Here is a 15,365-nt window from a genome sequence, read left to right as displayed (position 1 = left end):
ATCTATGATGGCTTCTTCTTTCAGGTAAGTGGTTTTCCTTAAAATTAATTGCTCTTAAGATGCTTGAAACTTTTGCGATTTATGCTGCATTAGCTTCTGACATAGCAACAAAGAGAAGCTCTTTATGCTCCTGATACTTCATCTCCCAACTGGTGTTAGAGAAATCTGGCTGCATTTTATAACACCAGTGAGTATTGTGTGCTTTTGGAGAAAGATGAATGATACGATTTTACTGCATTTGCTGCATCAGTTAAAATATTCATTGTCTTATTCTTGAAGAATGTTTAAATACTATTAACTTTATATAAATACTTTAAATTTGTTATTATTTCAAGAAAAATAAATTTTTAGGTAACTCAAAACAAATTGAAATGTAGTGGGGTTCAGCAAATGTTAATGTCATAAATAAAAAAAAATCCTTGAGCTGAGTTACAGTAAGTTTCATTTCTTGTTAAATATAATTATATAACCAAAGTAGTTCATGCCAGCCTCCTCCTTTTTACTGTGTGTTGACTGCATGATGTTACCTTGGTTCAGTACTTTTGCTGTGTTCATTGCATGTTAAATGAATCAAGTCACCATATTAAAACTTACCTCTTATATCCCTCCTATTGTGCCTTTTTGCAAGCTATCAGTTGTTGGTGCTCAAAGTGGTGTCAACTCTCAGAAATTAATATCTGTCTTTGTAAGTTTCTTTTTATTATGGCTACCCTTAAAATACAAGATTCCTGTCAGCAGATATCTGCTTTCTTGCTTATTATGCAGAATCTTCCTACAGGTTATAATGTTCTTGCATAATTATCTATAATTTTATCTGAAGTACCAATCTCCCCAGCATAATGTGCTTTAATACAGTTCAATATTATGCATTATATACTGATTCTTTATGAACCTAAGAACAAGTTCATTCAAATAAAATTTTTGAAGATTCCTCTCTACTTTTTTCTGTCCATTTTTATATATCATACGTGTTTATGCATTAATATGTTTCTAAAATTTCTGAGCTCTGTGAGAGTTTTACCTTTATTTCTTCAATTAGAAAGCTGTTCCTGAACCCCTTTCTCCAGTTAGGTACCTAGCTTTCAACCTAATTGTATTCATATCTAATTTATGCACATTTAGTTTTGTCCTGGCACTGTCTTCTAGCTTAAGTACCTTCTTCTTTTCCCAGTGTTGATCACATTTGATATTTTTATACAGGTATGCCCAGTTGTTCATCAAAACTAAATGAGCCAGGCCTTTCTACCTTTTTGTTGTAAAATAATTTGTATATCCTGCTTCTTCTGAGGTCAAAGTTATCCTGCATCTTACAGTCTTTTAATTCCTTAACAGAACAGGTATTTTGCTGTTGAAAACTTTAAAGAGTAAATGAAATTAAACTTCAAGTTACTTCATTCTTGTTAAAACTGACCAACCCTCCTATGTTACTGTGCAATCCAGTGATTGCCTATTTATGCCTTGGCAAAGAGGGTTTTGTTAATAACCTGGTTAATTAAGTAATAGGAAGCGAATGCACAGTGCACAGTGTTGTAGTCTGATTCAGATAATTTGATCTAGTCTGAAACTAACTTGTCATGAAAAAACACCACCAAAACCCACCAAACAACACAACACCACACCTTCCCACCAAAAAAATTTCGAACAAACAAACCCCAAACAAAATGCCAGAAATCTAGGTTTTCATCTGATCTGTTTCTCTAATCTGCCTCAGCCTAAGGAGCACAAGCCAAACCTGCAGCAAAGCAGTTCAGGCAGGGCAGGACACTGCTTTGCATTGGAGCCTGTGTTTGGCTTGTCCTTCAGAAACTCTGCTTAAACCAGTCTGGAAACAGCAGCTCCCTGACTTTGTGGAGGTGGGAGGTCCATCTCCATCACAGTTTTCTAAGGACACTAAGATCCCTGATTCTGATCCCTGTAAGTGGTATCAGCATGCTGGGATTTATAATTATCCAGTGAAGTAGTACAATTTGAAAAAAAAAGTTCATTTTTTGGCAGAGTCCTGTATGAGTTCATTATTTTTTCTTAGAATAAATTTTGTTGAAACCCTGATGCTTTTCCTTTAATGTTTTCACCTCCACAATTTAGTTAAGAACCTTCAGAGAGGTACAAAGCATATTTAACTTTGAATAGGCAGATGAATGATTTCTATATGGTAATAGAAAAATTGATAAATAGAAGAGCACAAAGCAGGTTCTTAAACAGAGGTAACATTATTTATAAGTGGCCAAAACATTTTTTGAGACTTTGTGGTCATCTTCAGATGGAAAGCACCTATTTTATATATTCATGCTTATGTTTGAACTTGGATATTACTGTTACCAGCTTATAAATATTGGTTTTTGTTTAAATATGACTTGTAATTATGGCTTAGGCCTTAAAGTGAAGTCCTTGCAAATGTCTTCAGAACTTTGGGGTGACGCCTTCTGATATTTACAAATATCAAACTTTTGCATTTGTCAGATTCTGCATACCAGAATTAAAGATTCATTAGTTTTAGTAGTAACTGATTTTATGAACATTCATTTCTGTTGAAGGTCCTGGAGGTGTTAAGCCAACTGAACTTCCCCTCTGGTCTAGCAAAGAGAGAGATTATTAAGAGTTCTAGAATAACAAAGGAATGCTTTTAGAAAATTAATGCCCTTCATGTTGAACTCTTGCAACAGAATAAAGCATTAAAATGAAGTTTATTAGAAAGCAAGTAGAAACAAATAATTAAACACCAGCTTTAACCATTAATAGGTAATTTCCTTCTGAATTATCCAGCTGATGTTTTTTTAAGTAACTGGGATTCCTGATCCTCTGAAATATCTTCTGAGATGAGCCAAGTGAAATATATGCAAAATCCCAAAATACCCTCACCATTTTACAGCTTTTCCAAGTCTAATTTTTATCAGGTTGTACCACTTCTTACATCTGTGCAACCGGGTGAATCTTTGATACTGTGTGTCTTGACAAAGCATGTGCTTTCAGTTGGAGATTTAATGCTCCAGTCCATATCATGGAACAGAATTGCCCTTTATTTTGGAACTAGACATGTGGAGCTGAGCTCTCAGTGAAGCAGGATGTTATCTTTAAAAGTTTGGGTGTGCATACTGGAAGCAGTGTAGACAGAAAGATTCTGGTTATATTTTTGTTCTGATGCTTCAAAGAAAAATTGATTATTTCTTGTCAAGTTTAGTGTCTGTAGAAGTGTAATGTAAATTGAAACTGTAATGTTTAAATATCAAGATTACATAAATGAAAATTGCGTTTGAATTGAAAATTACATTTAAATTAATTATCTCTCAAACTTCTCTTTTGTAGGTGCTTGGTTTAGTATGTTACTAGGGACTTTCATAAAACATGGTATCTGCCCTTGGGATGTGGATCAGACTAGTGACTTAGACCAGTCAGTGTAAGGCATCTATTGCTCTGAGTGTTTTATAATAGAACCTGAGAAGTGTTCTACTAAAAATATGTACTCTTTCCTGTGGTGGTTAAAGCAAAACTGAGTTTTGAGAAAATCTGAGCGGGTCCTAGCTGAACAACACACTTTTACATATCTGTGAGCATCTTGTTTGTCCTGTTATAGCTTGATCACTGTAGTTGGGAAATCAGGTCTGTCTAGAACGGTTTGGCTGAAATTTGTGCTGAAATTCATAAGTCATTGCAGTATTTTAGTTGGTTTAGAATTCAGATGCTGTAATAATCTAAGAGATTTGGGCAGTAATTGAACACCTGCATTATGCCAAATATTCCTGAAAAGAAACTGAAGCTTTGCCATTGTTTTGGAATTTCTGCAGTGCTAGTGCTTTGTCCTAGATTATATGTTATGTGTTATGATGTCCTAACAATTTAACTGCTTCAGTAATTTGACAAGAAAATAAGAAAAAATTCTGAGTTGCAAAAGGTGCTCTGGTTATTTAGAGGGCTTTTAGAGGCTCACTGTAGTCAGACTGGATTTGTTGTGTCAGCCAGGAGAAGTGATGCTCACAACTTGATTGATATAACATTACACCTTGAGGCTCTGTAAAATAGAGATTTTTAAATGAACTATTTTAAGGTTGCTAGTATATATATATATATTACTGAAAAATTACCATGTGTGTATATGTCTGTATAGGGAAGGAAGACTATAACTTCCCTCTGTTTCCAGAAGATAAGAAAATGAAGCTTACAACATCTCCCATCTTAAATTTTCAGATAGCCGTGGCACAGAAACTCTTGATCTGTGGACTGTCCTTACTCTTCCACATGACTATTACAAAAACTTTGCCTGTGGAATACAACATTGATGATAACTTCAGAGCTACAGCATCATGGCCTGTAAGATTTTTCTACCTGTATGTGTCTCTTATGGCTGCCAGACCCAAGTACTATTTTGCATGGACTCTGGGTAAGTATATGTTTACAAATACAATAATAACAGAAAGGGCGTGTATTGAGAGTCATCTGAGATACGCTCACTTAAGTATGTATTAAAAAGTGGCAGTGCCCTCTTGAGGCCTTAGGAAAACCTGATTGCATTTAAGTATTTTGAGGTATTAAGTACATTGAATAGTATCTCTCTTTTTGAGAAACAAAAGCTACTGGAAGTGTAAGTACAGTGTTGAGAGAGTGTTGCAAATAAAATCATAGTTTCCTTTACAAGTCTGAGTGAAACCTAAGGAGTTTTGGAGAGTGATAGTGTTTCAATGAACAATAACTTTAAAAAAAAAAAAGTAGTAAATCTAGTCAGATGTACAATCCTTCTTTTTGTTTGTTTGTGGGTTTTAAAATTCATTTTTATACCCTTATTTTTGGCATATCTTCAAAGTTAATTTTAATATCTTTCTGTGATTAGTTATCAATAATTTGCTTGATGTTATTCAGTCATGAAAGAAGATTAATACTTTGGAATTCAGATGCATGATACTGTAGTTAATAGTAGGCAGCATTTTCGGAATGTGATGGGTGACACTTCAGTTTTAGTCTTTGTTTACTAAAAGTTTGAATGACTGGTGGGATAACATGCTTAGTAACTTACTTGAGACACTCAAAAAGATTATATAGTTTAAAGAACATTTTGAATTTCCCTTTATGTTACTTTTAAAAAAACCAACACATACAACAGGAAGATGTTTTATTTAAGTAAGCTGGTGTCTTGAAGTGGCTCACACAACAGATTTCATCAGCTTCTTCCTCCTCTTCAGTTTTACATATTTGTCTCATAATTCTTATGAGAGAGAATCTGTGGGAACAACGCAATAAAGAAAGCTTTAGTTTAGCAGAGCAGCATGACTCATTTACAGCTGCTGGTTTCATTCCTGGTCAATGAATGAAATGCTTTCAGCTTGTCTGGATATAGTAATTCTGGGGCTTGTTGTGGAAAGAAATACTTTTGAATATTGTGCTCTTATTCACCTGTATCATCATCTGTAAATAGTAGTAGTCATCTGAGAAGTGAATAATCTTAGTTGGGATTTTTTTTCCTTTAATACTTCAGTTGGATTCCTCCTTGTGCACTTGCTAGCAGTGTAGAGCTGGCATTCTGTTGGTAAAAACCAAAGAAAATAAACTATGGAAACTACTTCTAGTTTGTTAGATAACTTTTTATTTTGCCTTCTTCTTTCCACTTTGTCTCATCTAAACTTAAAATGATAGGAGTAGAATGTGAGGGGCACTAACAGTTTTACTGAATGTTTCACCTTTGAGTTGTACGTTACTATTCTTTACACTCAAAAATGTGTTAGTGAAATTAGTTACTTAAAATGAATACTAAAATATTAGTTAATAAAATGAGTACTTACTCTAGTTGTAGTCTTTGCATTCTAGCTAGTGAAATATTATGGAGTTTGTCTCCAGCTGTTTCTAATTGAGCATAAAACCATTGCCAAGTGTTTGAAGTGACATCAGTGACAACAGATGTAATGTAGCAAATTTTGTTGCTTTCAAAGATGTTTGCAAAAAAACATTTAATAATGAAGTAAAAATATTATAAATTCAAAACCACCTAATTTTCTTGTGTGTGGCCATCCTAACTTGAAAAGTACAGTTGAGGAAATTTTAGTGTCAGAGCTAACAAAGCTCAGGCAAAGGTGATGACAGAAAGTGTCAGGCAGTAGAGATCCCTTGTATTTTTCTGCATAGTCCAGATGACAGTAGCAGATTTTTCTCCTAGGGAAAAATACTGTTTGCTTAGAACATCTGACCTTTGACATGCACTGTAAACACTTCACATTCAGAGGTGTTGTAACAGTGGCCTTGTGCCATTAGTGGAAGTTTCATGAGCTCTGCATTGCTTAGAAAAAAATTACTGTTCTCTTCTGTTAGGTTTGCACTGCTCTGTGAGATGTGCTGTGGATGTACACCTGCTTGGAGGGAATCACACAGTTTAATCTTTATGCTTTAAACATCACTTTTGCTGCATAATGAAGAGCAAAGACATGCATCTGAGCATTGAGCTGCTGTCTCAAATCATTACAACCAGCCACTGTTTTGTAGTCTTGATGCACCTCATTGGGTTTGTTTTCCTGTCTGATTATTCAAGCAAGTCTAAGTAGGTGCTGTGAGAGCTGGAACACCTGTACTGGGAAGTAGATAGTGCTGCCTCTCATTCTTATGCTTTTGTACAAGTTTTTGAATTGGAAGCCAGTGTGTTGCTTGGAGTGTTTTCTGTTTGTTCAAGTGATCCTCAGTATTTAAAAGAAAAAATAAATGTAGCCTTTAAAATGTGATAAATGTTTTGAACAAACCACGTTGTGTGGTGCACAATTTGTAATACAAACAGTTTATAATTAACTTGTTTCTTTTTGTCTCATTGCAGCAGATGCAATTAATAATGCAGCAGGGTTTGGTTTTAGAGGCTACGATAAAAATGGAGTTACACGTTGGGATCTAATATCAAATCTGAGAATCCAGCAAATAGAGGTTTGTTTCTGACTCTTTCAAAAAAACCCACATGCTCATGTAGGTAGATGTTCTTAATTTCAGTAACTTTTCCTACGCATTTATTCCTTAAGATAGTGAAAATGTTCTAAGTTAGAATTTATGTGTTCACACCATTAGAAAAGGATGGAAAATAGTCTGTTTTGAACATGTTCTACTTGTCAATTGACTGCCAAAATATAAGTAGCTGAGTAAATAATTTATTCAACTCATCACAAAATTGGCTGGGAGGATTTATAATTTATACACAAGAATTTTGAAACAGTTTGTGACACTGTACAAGTATGGAAATAATTAGTTTGTTTTACTTTTCAGTTTTCCACAAGTTTCAAGATGTTTCTTGATAACTGGAATATCCAAACAGCTCTTTGGCTCAAAAGGTATTTATTTATTTCTTTCTTAAAGGAAAGCTTTTCTCCACTGAAGTTTCTTAGATAAATACTTCTTTGAAGATATAACATTTAAAGCTAACTCCCACAAAACATCACTTGTTTAGCAACTGCACAGGACATTCTTCTTGTAGTACTTGAATTAAAGCCTCTGAGTTTAGGAGTTCTCTCTTAGTGTAAACTATCAGGTTATGATAGAAATTGTTTTTCTTCACAGGCTGTAGAGAACCTAAAACTGTTAATCTGTGGAGGCGTCTTTTTTCCCTCTCTTAGCATTCAACCAGTGCATGTTGCTGAGAGCAGCAGGCAAAATGTACATTTCAGCCTGTGAAAGCTCTGCATTATTTTTAGCCACAGAGTGATAGAGGAACTTCCATACCTTCTGTGAGAGAACTTTCTGTGCTCCTTCCTTTATGACTGCATGACAGACATCAAACCCTACAGTGTGCTGTCAGCAAAAATTGCAAATGAATCTCTCTCAGCTGCACTCTTTTTCCTTCTTTGAGGAGCAGATATAGTGCCCTGTGAGCTACATCATTCTATGTCTTTGTGATAATGAGAAAGTAGAAGTGTTCTTCAGTAGCGTGTGGGTGTTGTTTCCCTTCTTCCAGTCAGACTGTTGAGTTGATCTCCTATCCCTAGGTGCAAGTTTAACTGAGACCCCTATCTTGGGATCACTTAGAGGACTTTACCCCTTATTCTAGGAGAGCTGGCAACAGGATGTCTCTTCCTTCAAGTTTCTTCATAGCATGTTCTCTTTCTTCCGTAATTTCATCCCTAAATATTTTGCTCACCCAATTCAAAAAAGAAATGGAATTTTATGTGATTATTCTGGTTGGCTCAGTAGTCAATGGAATATATTGCTAGGACAGTCAACAAAAAATTGCACATTTGCAGGTATTGAAATGTAGCATTTCAAAAACCAAATATGTTATTTAGCTATTTTAATTTAGTTAGAAAACAGAAGTTTGTGAGTGTTAAAACATAATAGGAAAAGGTTGTATTTCTACAGACTTTCAAATCTCCTAAGTTGAATGATTCTAAACAAAAATTATTAGTGAAGAAGCATAACAGTTCTGTTAATAATTGAAAGAAAAAAAAAGCAAATCAATTGCTCTGGGTGACAATAAAAGAAGATGTGAAGCAAAATTAAAGCATCTCCTTTAATAAGTATTTTTCAAAACAAAGTAGGAGAATCCTTGAGGTTAGTCTAAATTGTTTTTGTCACAGCAAAAGGGTGTGGATGGGTGGATGTTTTGTGAAAGTTTTCTTGCAAGTAAAAGATTATTTTAATTGATTACATATGAGGTCCATAAATAGTAGTAGAGAGTATATATTATATTACTGATCATTTGGTTGGTTGTAATGCTCCAACAATTTGAGTAGAGGACAAGCTCATGGATTACTTTAAACATCCACTTTTAATAACTCACTTTTTTACCATTTATAGAAGAACCTAAAACTTTAGCCATTTATCTCATGTGAAATACCAGGCATCAGCATTTGTTCTGTTCTTTTCTGATACTCTCTAAAGAGAAGCTGAACCATCAGTAAACCCTGATTGTGTATAAAAACAAATTTGTAAAAAACACAGTTAATGGAGCTACAGATCACAGAGAGGTTTACTAAACATTTCATGTAGATCATAATATACAGCAATTCAAAGGCATTGTTGTTGCAGGCATGTAAGTTGAAATAGATATTTATATAGTAGCATATATCAACAATGTATATTATTATAATGTTTCCTGATTGGGAAAGCTGTTATGTTCTCCTTCATCCTGTTCTTTCTCTTTTCCGAAGAAACCATCTAATCCCATTTGTCTTTGGTCATGTTCACAAAAACCTCAGTGGTTCTTGTTGCCCAATTCTGACATATTTCCAAACTTTCTGTCTTCTTAGAGTGGATGTAGTACTTCCGCTAAGACCTTCGAGGTCTTTCCAAGGCTTTTTAGAGGCAGAGCTGATTAAATTGAGTGTATTAACTATCATTCTTTTCTTTAGGTAATACTGTGATGTATTAGAAGAGTGTTAGACATCTGGGTTTTTTGTTGTTTTTTTTTTCAGCAATCTACTGTTCATTCATGCTTAGCTGATACTCAGTGTTTCATACTGTTGATCCATATTCATACTCAGCTACATTTTTTCAGTAATGATACAGGAATGGTACTGGTTTGTGTCTTTCACTTTTCTTATTAGTGTTCTGTGCTTTGGACTTCATCTTGTTGATTTCAGAACATCCTTCAAGTCTGCCAAGATCATTTTGGACTCTAGTGCTCTCTAATAAGAAAACAATGCCAATCTCGTCCATCCCACCTTCCACCTCAAAAAAAGGAAGGGAAAACAAGGTGGAAAAACACACTTCTCAGTCTACCACCTAAGTTAGTAAAGAAATTACAGAACCAGACCAACGACAGTACCTTGTTGAACAACTGATGCATTTTCCCAGTTCTAGAGCATTATAGATAAGATCACCTGAACCACCTATATTTGGATAGATTTTCTTAACCTGTTGTGATGACCATATTTCCTTGGTTTGTTTTTAGCAATGTCAAATGAAGCATTTGAACATGATTTATTATTGCCAAGTCCATGGAAGAGTTTAAGTTTACTTTTTACTCTTTGAAATTGATCAGTCTGATGATTTTTTTTTTGTACTATATCTTACCTCATATTCATTGATACATTTTAAATTTGGTTAGTTAATTTAGTGAGTTTTGTTCACTCCTGAATGCTTTTTGGGGACAATTTCAGTACTTTAAATCAAACAAAGATTGAAGACATATATCTATCACTTTATTAATGAGATGTAATTAACCATCAGTCATATACATTTAGAATTAATAGCAGTACTAGAACACATAACATTTTGTATGTGTTTAGTGCTCTGGTGTAATGAACATTTCTAAGCACTCTCCTGTAACTAATCCCAAGTGGTTTAAAAAGCACACATGTACGTACACAATTACATACAAACTCTACCTCCTCTCCCAAGGATGTGTGGGATACAGAACCCTGCCTGTATGCACTGCCCGTGGGAGATGTGGGTGCTCCAGCTTGGTGTGAACCCGCTGATTTCACATGCCCACTAGAAAAGCCTGGCACAAATCCATGTGCCTGCAGCTGACAGGGATGAGACACTGCTCCCTGGCATGGTCCTCTGCACTGACAGCCCCTTGTCTGGATGCAGCTACTCTGTGCCTACCAGGGATGCTCTGTCTTGGCCAAGACAGAGGTCATGGTATTGGTGGGGTGACTTCTGTCTGTGTCAAACCAGGTTTTGATGTAAAGTATTTTGCTCCAAGATGTCTCCCTGACTCATCGCAAATTTTCCTAATGCTTTGCTGCTCCTGAGACTGACAGATTCTTTGTCAAAAATGTCTCTTTGAAATTCTCTGTTTACTATTTAGCCTGGCCAGTGTTGCTTTCCTCTTTAAGGTGATCTGTTTTGGGCAAATGTCCTCAGATAGTTTTGTATATTATGCATGTTCCATGTTCTCATCTTAGGGGCCACTGTGAGTGAAGCCCTTTAGCAAGAGGAGGCAGTTGTGCTCATATCCCAGTGAAGACCTCATAAGATAAAACTTACCACATCTATTTGACTGGAATAAATTAAATTAGCAAATTACACTTCTAATCTTCCCCTATTCAGATCCTGTCTTTTTACCTTCTGCTCTTCAACATTGACTGCATCAGTAGGTTTCAGTAAACTTTTCTATATGTGAAAGTTGCAGTAAAGTAGTTAGATTAGTAGTGGATGTTTTTGCTCTTTGTATCATTAGCTTGTCATCTTCTGTCAATAACAGATGTGCATTCTCTTCTCTTTTTCTGTTACTTGCTCTGTGGTTATACAACCTTTTTACATACTGGTGTCTATAGTCTTTTTAGTTAAAACTCATTTTTGTATGTTAGCTGTAGATTTGTGTTCATGCATGCTTGTGGTGTTTATTTTTGCTTTGTTAGTTTGTACCTGTTTCCATATTTCCTATTGCTTTTTGGTTTTCAGATCATTAAAGACATTAAAGAACTCTTGATGAAGCCATATCAGGACCTTACCATGTTTCCTATCATTCTTCCACATCATGATGGTTTGTCATTGTGTCCTACAATGTTGTCTTCTAGAAACCACCCTTCTTGGATTCCTTTTTCCCTTCTTCCTTCTAGAATTCCTTACTATAGGACCTTGCCGAATAATTCAGAGTTTCAATTTTAAAACAACACAGAGTTCAGAATTCTCCTTATTTGATACTCTCTCAATGCTAGAGTATTTATTAGAGTATTTATTACAATGTCATCGTCATGCTCACCTAATTGTGTCACACAGACATATTTTCAACTGTAGTCTCTTTATTATTCAAAATTGAAAGTAGTTGTTAGTTTTCCCCTGCTCCTATAAGCTGCTCTCATTTTATGGAAGCGTATACCTGACTCATCCCAAGAGTCTGGGGATGGTCTGTGTCTTCCAGTGCAGCTTTTCAAACACATTCTTGGATGGCTCAAGATCCCTTACTAATACCAACACCCATCTTTAGATGCTTGTGTATCAGTTTATTAGGAATAAGGACCATGTGTGAAGGCACTAAGCAGTTTAGCACTGAGGGCTGCAACTGGGAGCTGTGAGTAGCTTTAGCATTTTCTGTAAGCCGTAATGTACTGACAACATTATTAAATAATAAAAAACCACAATTGCATTGAAACTTATGTGTTGGAGATGAAACTGATTAAAGTGTAAATGGTAGCTGGGGAGATTGTGTGTAATTTTGTTTCATGTTACTTATCTTGAATTGTTTTTGACTTGCTAGAGTGTGCTATGAGCGAGCCACCTTCAGCCCCACGATCCAAACCTTCATCCTTTCTGCCATCTGGCATGGAGTCTATCCAGGATATTATTTAACATTTTTAACAGGAGTACTAATGACACTAGCAGCACGAGCTGTAAGTACCAACCAAGTATCTTCTTAAATAATAAGTTTTGTAAAAGCAAATTGATCATGTTCTGTAGTCCAAATATACCCTTCACTGTTGATACACAATCTGTCTGATAGTGGTGTTTACTTTTTCAGTTATGAGAACAATGGGAATGATTAATTATAAGAAGGCTTGATTGGTGGAAACAAACAAGACTGTACACAGTTTATAACATATTTGTAGCATATCTTTTGTGGAAGCTCTTCCTCTGTATTCACTGATGGTGTATTATTATGGCATGCTGAACAGGTTGATGTTATCTAAAATAATTTTGAAAAAATTAGTGATGATGAGTATCTTAAAATTTGTGTGTCAGTGCTATATATTTCTAGAGTCTGCCATATCCCTAATTTTTGTCCAGTATTATTGTAAGGATGATAACTAAAGAATGTTCCCCCTCAAGCAGCACATAAAAATCTCTAAGTGCAGTTACTATTTCAAGCTGGCCAGCCAGTAGTGCAGTCACATTAACAAGCTTTTGCAGTTGCTATTCAGAACCATATGGAACCAACAAGTCTGCCAAGAAATCTCTCACAGTTCTGCCTGAGAAAGCTGTGTAAGAGCAGAAACAGGTTTATCAGTCACTCAGTGGAAAAGAGGAACAAATTACACATCAGATCAGAGCAGCATAACAGAGCACTTCTTTTGTTGAAAGAACCAGGAGAGTGAGAAATGAAGCAGACTGCTCCACATTGCTATAATAGCTGGGGGAAGGTGGTACTTCAGATTTAGGTTGTTACTACATCAATAAAACAGATGCTTCTCCTTCTTCACAAGATGTGGGTATAATCCTTGTTTGACAGAGGTGACTCCTTTCTTTACAATAGATACAGCTTTCTTCTCCTTCCAGACTCTGTCACAGGGAACTTTTGATATATATCAGCCAGGGGCTGGTGCAAAAGCCAAGGTTCTGGGACAGTTCACAGATAAAAGTTGTTTACGTAGTAAGATGAGTCCACTAAATTGGAGTGCTCACTGCCTTTGAGTCCTGGGCTTCTCTAATACACTACATTGTATTCACATTTATTATGTATCAATCAACAGGCTAGTAAAAAATACTTTGAGTTTCTGTATCAACAGGTACTTAATGTTAGCTAAGATATGTTAGAGGTACTTCAGCATATTTATTATTTAAATCTAGTAGCCCTTAGCTGCAAAGTTTGGCAGCTCTGATCCACACTTTGTTCTGTTATGCCTAAGCATGTATCCAACTTATTTTACTGCCTTTAATCGTTACACATTTCATAATCAGGTGTTTACTAGTGGCAGTCACAGACTTGTGTTAAAAGTTGTTCTTCAAGTCCTAAAATACAAGATTACAAGAAATTTTGTGAAGCTTCATCTGAGTTCTACAGAACTCTCAGAACGAATCATTGCATGTGATCATAGGAATAAACTAGAGAGAGATGGCAGAAGGGAGGGTATGTACTAGAATTACTTGTTTGACTTAGCTTAACTAAGCAAAGACTGAGTGAGAATGTGGTATCTACAGGGCATATAGCATAAGAAGAACAAGAAGGGTAAAAAATGGTTTTTAATGTAAAGAATTAAATCAGCAGGAGCTAGCTTTGGATATGTTCTTTGGAACCAGGAGTTCTAAAGAAACTGAGGGTTGAGTAAGCTAAACAGTGTAGTCTGGTGTGCAGCTTTTCAGAAAGGATTGCTTCAGTGCAGGTGACCAGGAGGTGACAACTGTGATACCACGTTGGGGTCAAAGGCTGAATTTAGCCCATCTTGGCTTGTCAGCACATAAGAGTGTGAGCAAGGATAACAGTTCAGTCGAAGGAAGGGGAGGCAAAGATTTGCTGATGTCTTTATAATTATAGACTTAAATAAGACTGAACCCAAACCTGTGTGTGTTTTGGATTTGGGTTTTTTAAATACCTTTGGTATTCAGTCTTTTGAGCAGAATTTTACAACAAAAGAAGACTCAGTGTAGAAAATTAAGTCATTTTATAATAATAAAATGATAAAAGTTGATAAAAGTTATTAAGACTCCTGAAAAGACTCCTTATCCCACTTGATAAAAATTATTAAGACTCCTGAAATATGTAATTAGAACTTTTCTGTTAGATACAAAATCGGATCTTTTGTATTTTTAGATTTATATCCTGCTTGTCTTAAAATATATTTTATTAACAAATGTATGAAAATTACTTTCTGTATAGAAGCTTTTGTCAGAAGCATTCTGGTCTTCACTTACTCCAACCCTCTATATTTACAGAATGGCTTGATAGAATACAATGTGTACCTCATTCAGACAAGTAGTGCAAATTTGCATTGGATTTAGGGTAGGATTCATTTATTTAAATTCTGTTTAAATTAATAAATGCTTAAATTCCCATGCTGAATGAAGTACAGGGAATTTGAGCCAATTCCTCTTGAGGTTGATGGGCATTTTGAATAGTTCAGAGATACTTGACCAAACTGTAGCATTTAAATTCATCCTATGACTTTGTGTCAATGCAACAAAATGCGCTCTCAAGGTCAGTTCCTTAGCTAACTTAGTATTACATGCTTTTTCAGATAAGAAACAATATCAGACATTATTTTGTTGAGTCTCCTGCTGTTAAACTATGTTACGATATTGTAACATGGATGGCAACTCAAGCAGCAATAAGTTACACAGTCGTGCCATTTGTACTGCTCTCCGTAAAACCCTCTTTCACCTTTTACAGGTAAGCATATTATACCTGTTTCCTTTTCTTTAACTTGGAATAGAAGTATTTTCAGTGGTAGAAGATTTCTGAAGCTATTTTAGTGATAATTATAAGATTGATTTGTTAGCTGAGCAAACTATTTCTGTTCTAGTACTTGGAAATAGTGTGTCGTGTGTACAAAAAACCACAGAGTGCTCATATTTTCCTGTCATAATAGACTTATTTTTCAGGGGGCAGGGGAAAAAAACTAACCAAAAACAAAAACCAGAGGATACCGTTGAAATTATGATATGTCCTTGAACTATTTTATAGCAAGACTAGATATATTGACTACCCAGAAATAACATGTGAAAAAAATTGAAACCCAACTTCTGTTCATTTTACACCTTGTTACAGTACTAAATAGTGTGAGGGAAGACTTAATTTCTGATTTTCCCCTTAT

At 35.3% G+C, this 15,365-nt stretch overlaps 1 protein-coding gene across 3 annotated transcripts in view; it reads left to right on the top strand.

Annotated features, from left to right (window-relative positions):
- Nucleotides 1–15,365, top strand: part of MBOAT2 (membrane bound glycerophospholipid O-acyltransferase 2) — a 91,906-nt gene that overhangs the window by 70,198 nt on the left and 6,343 nt on the right. For 2 of the 3 annotated variants that reach the window (XM_085056822.1, XM_085056821.1), the window contains 5 exons: nucleotides 4,183–4,375; nucleotides 6,785–6,888; nucleotides 7,222–7,286; nucleotides 12,098–12,230; nucleotides 14,790–14,941. In XM_085056822.1, the coding sequence (XP_084912948.1) occupies nucleotides 4,183–4,375; nucleotides 6,785–6,888; nucleotides 7,222–7,286; nucleotides 12,098–12,230; nucleotides 14,790–14,941 (647 nt within the window). Of the gene's footprint in view, nucleotides 1–628; nucleotides 686–4,182; nucleotides 4,376–6,784; nucleotides 6,889–7,221; nucleotides 7,287–12,097; nucleotides 12,231–14,789; nucleotides 14,942–15,365 lie in introns of all 3 variants that reach the window. The other variant, XM_085056823.1, reaches the window with a different exon arrangement.

Source organism: Lichenostomus cassidix, chromosome 3 (genome assembly GCF_008360975.1).
Source record: "Lichenostomus cassidix isolate B80296 chromosome 3, HeHo_3.0, whole genome shotgun sequence".
NCBI lineage: Eukaryota > Metazoa > Chordata > Aves > Passeriformes > Meliphagidae > Lichenostomus > Lichenostomus cassidix.
This window is presented reverse-complemented; position numbering and strand designations above follow the sequence as displayed.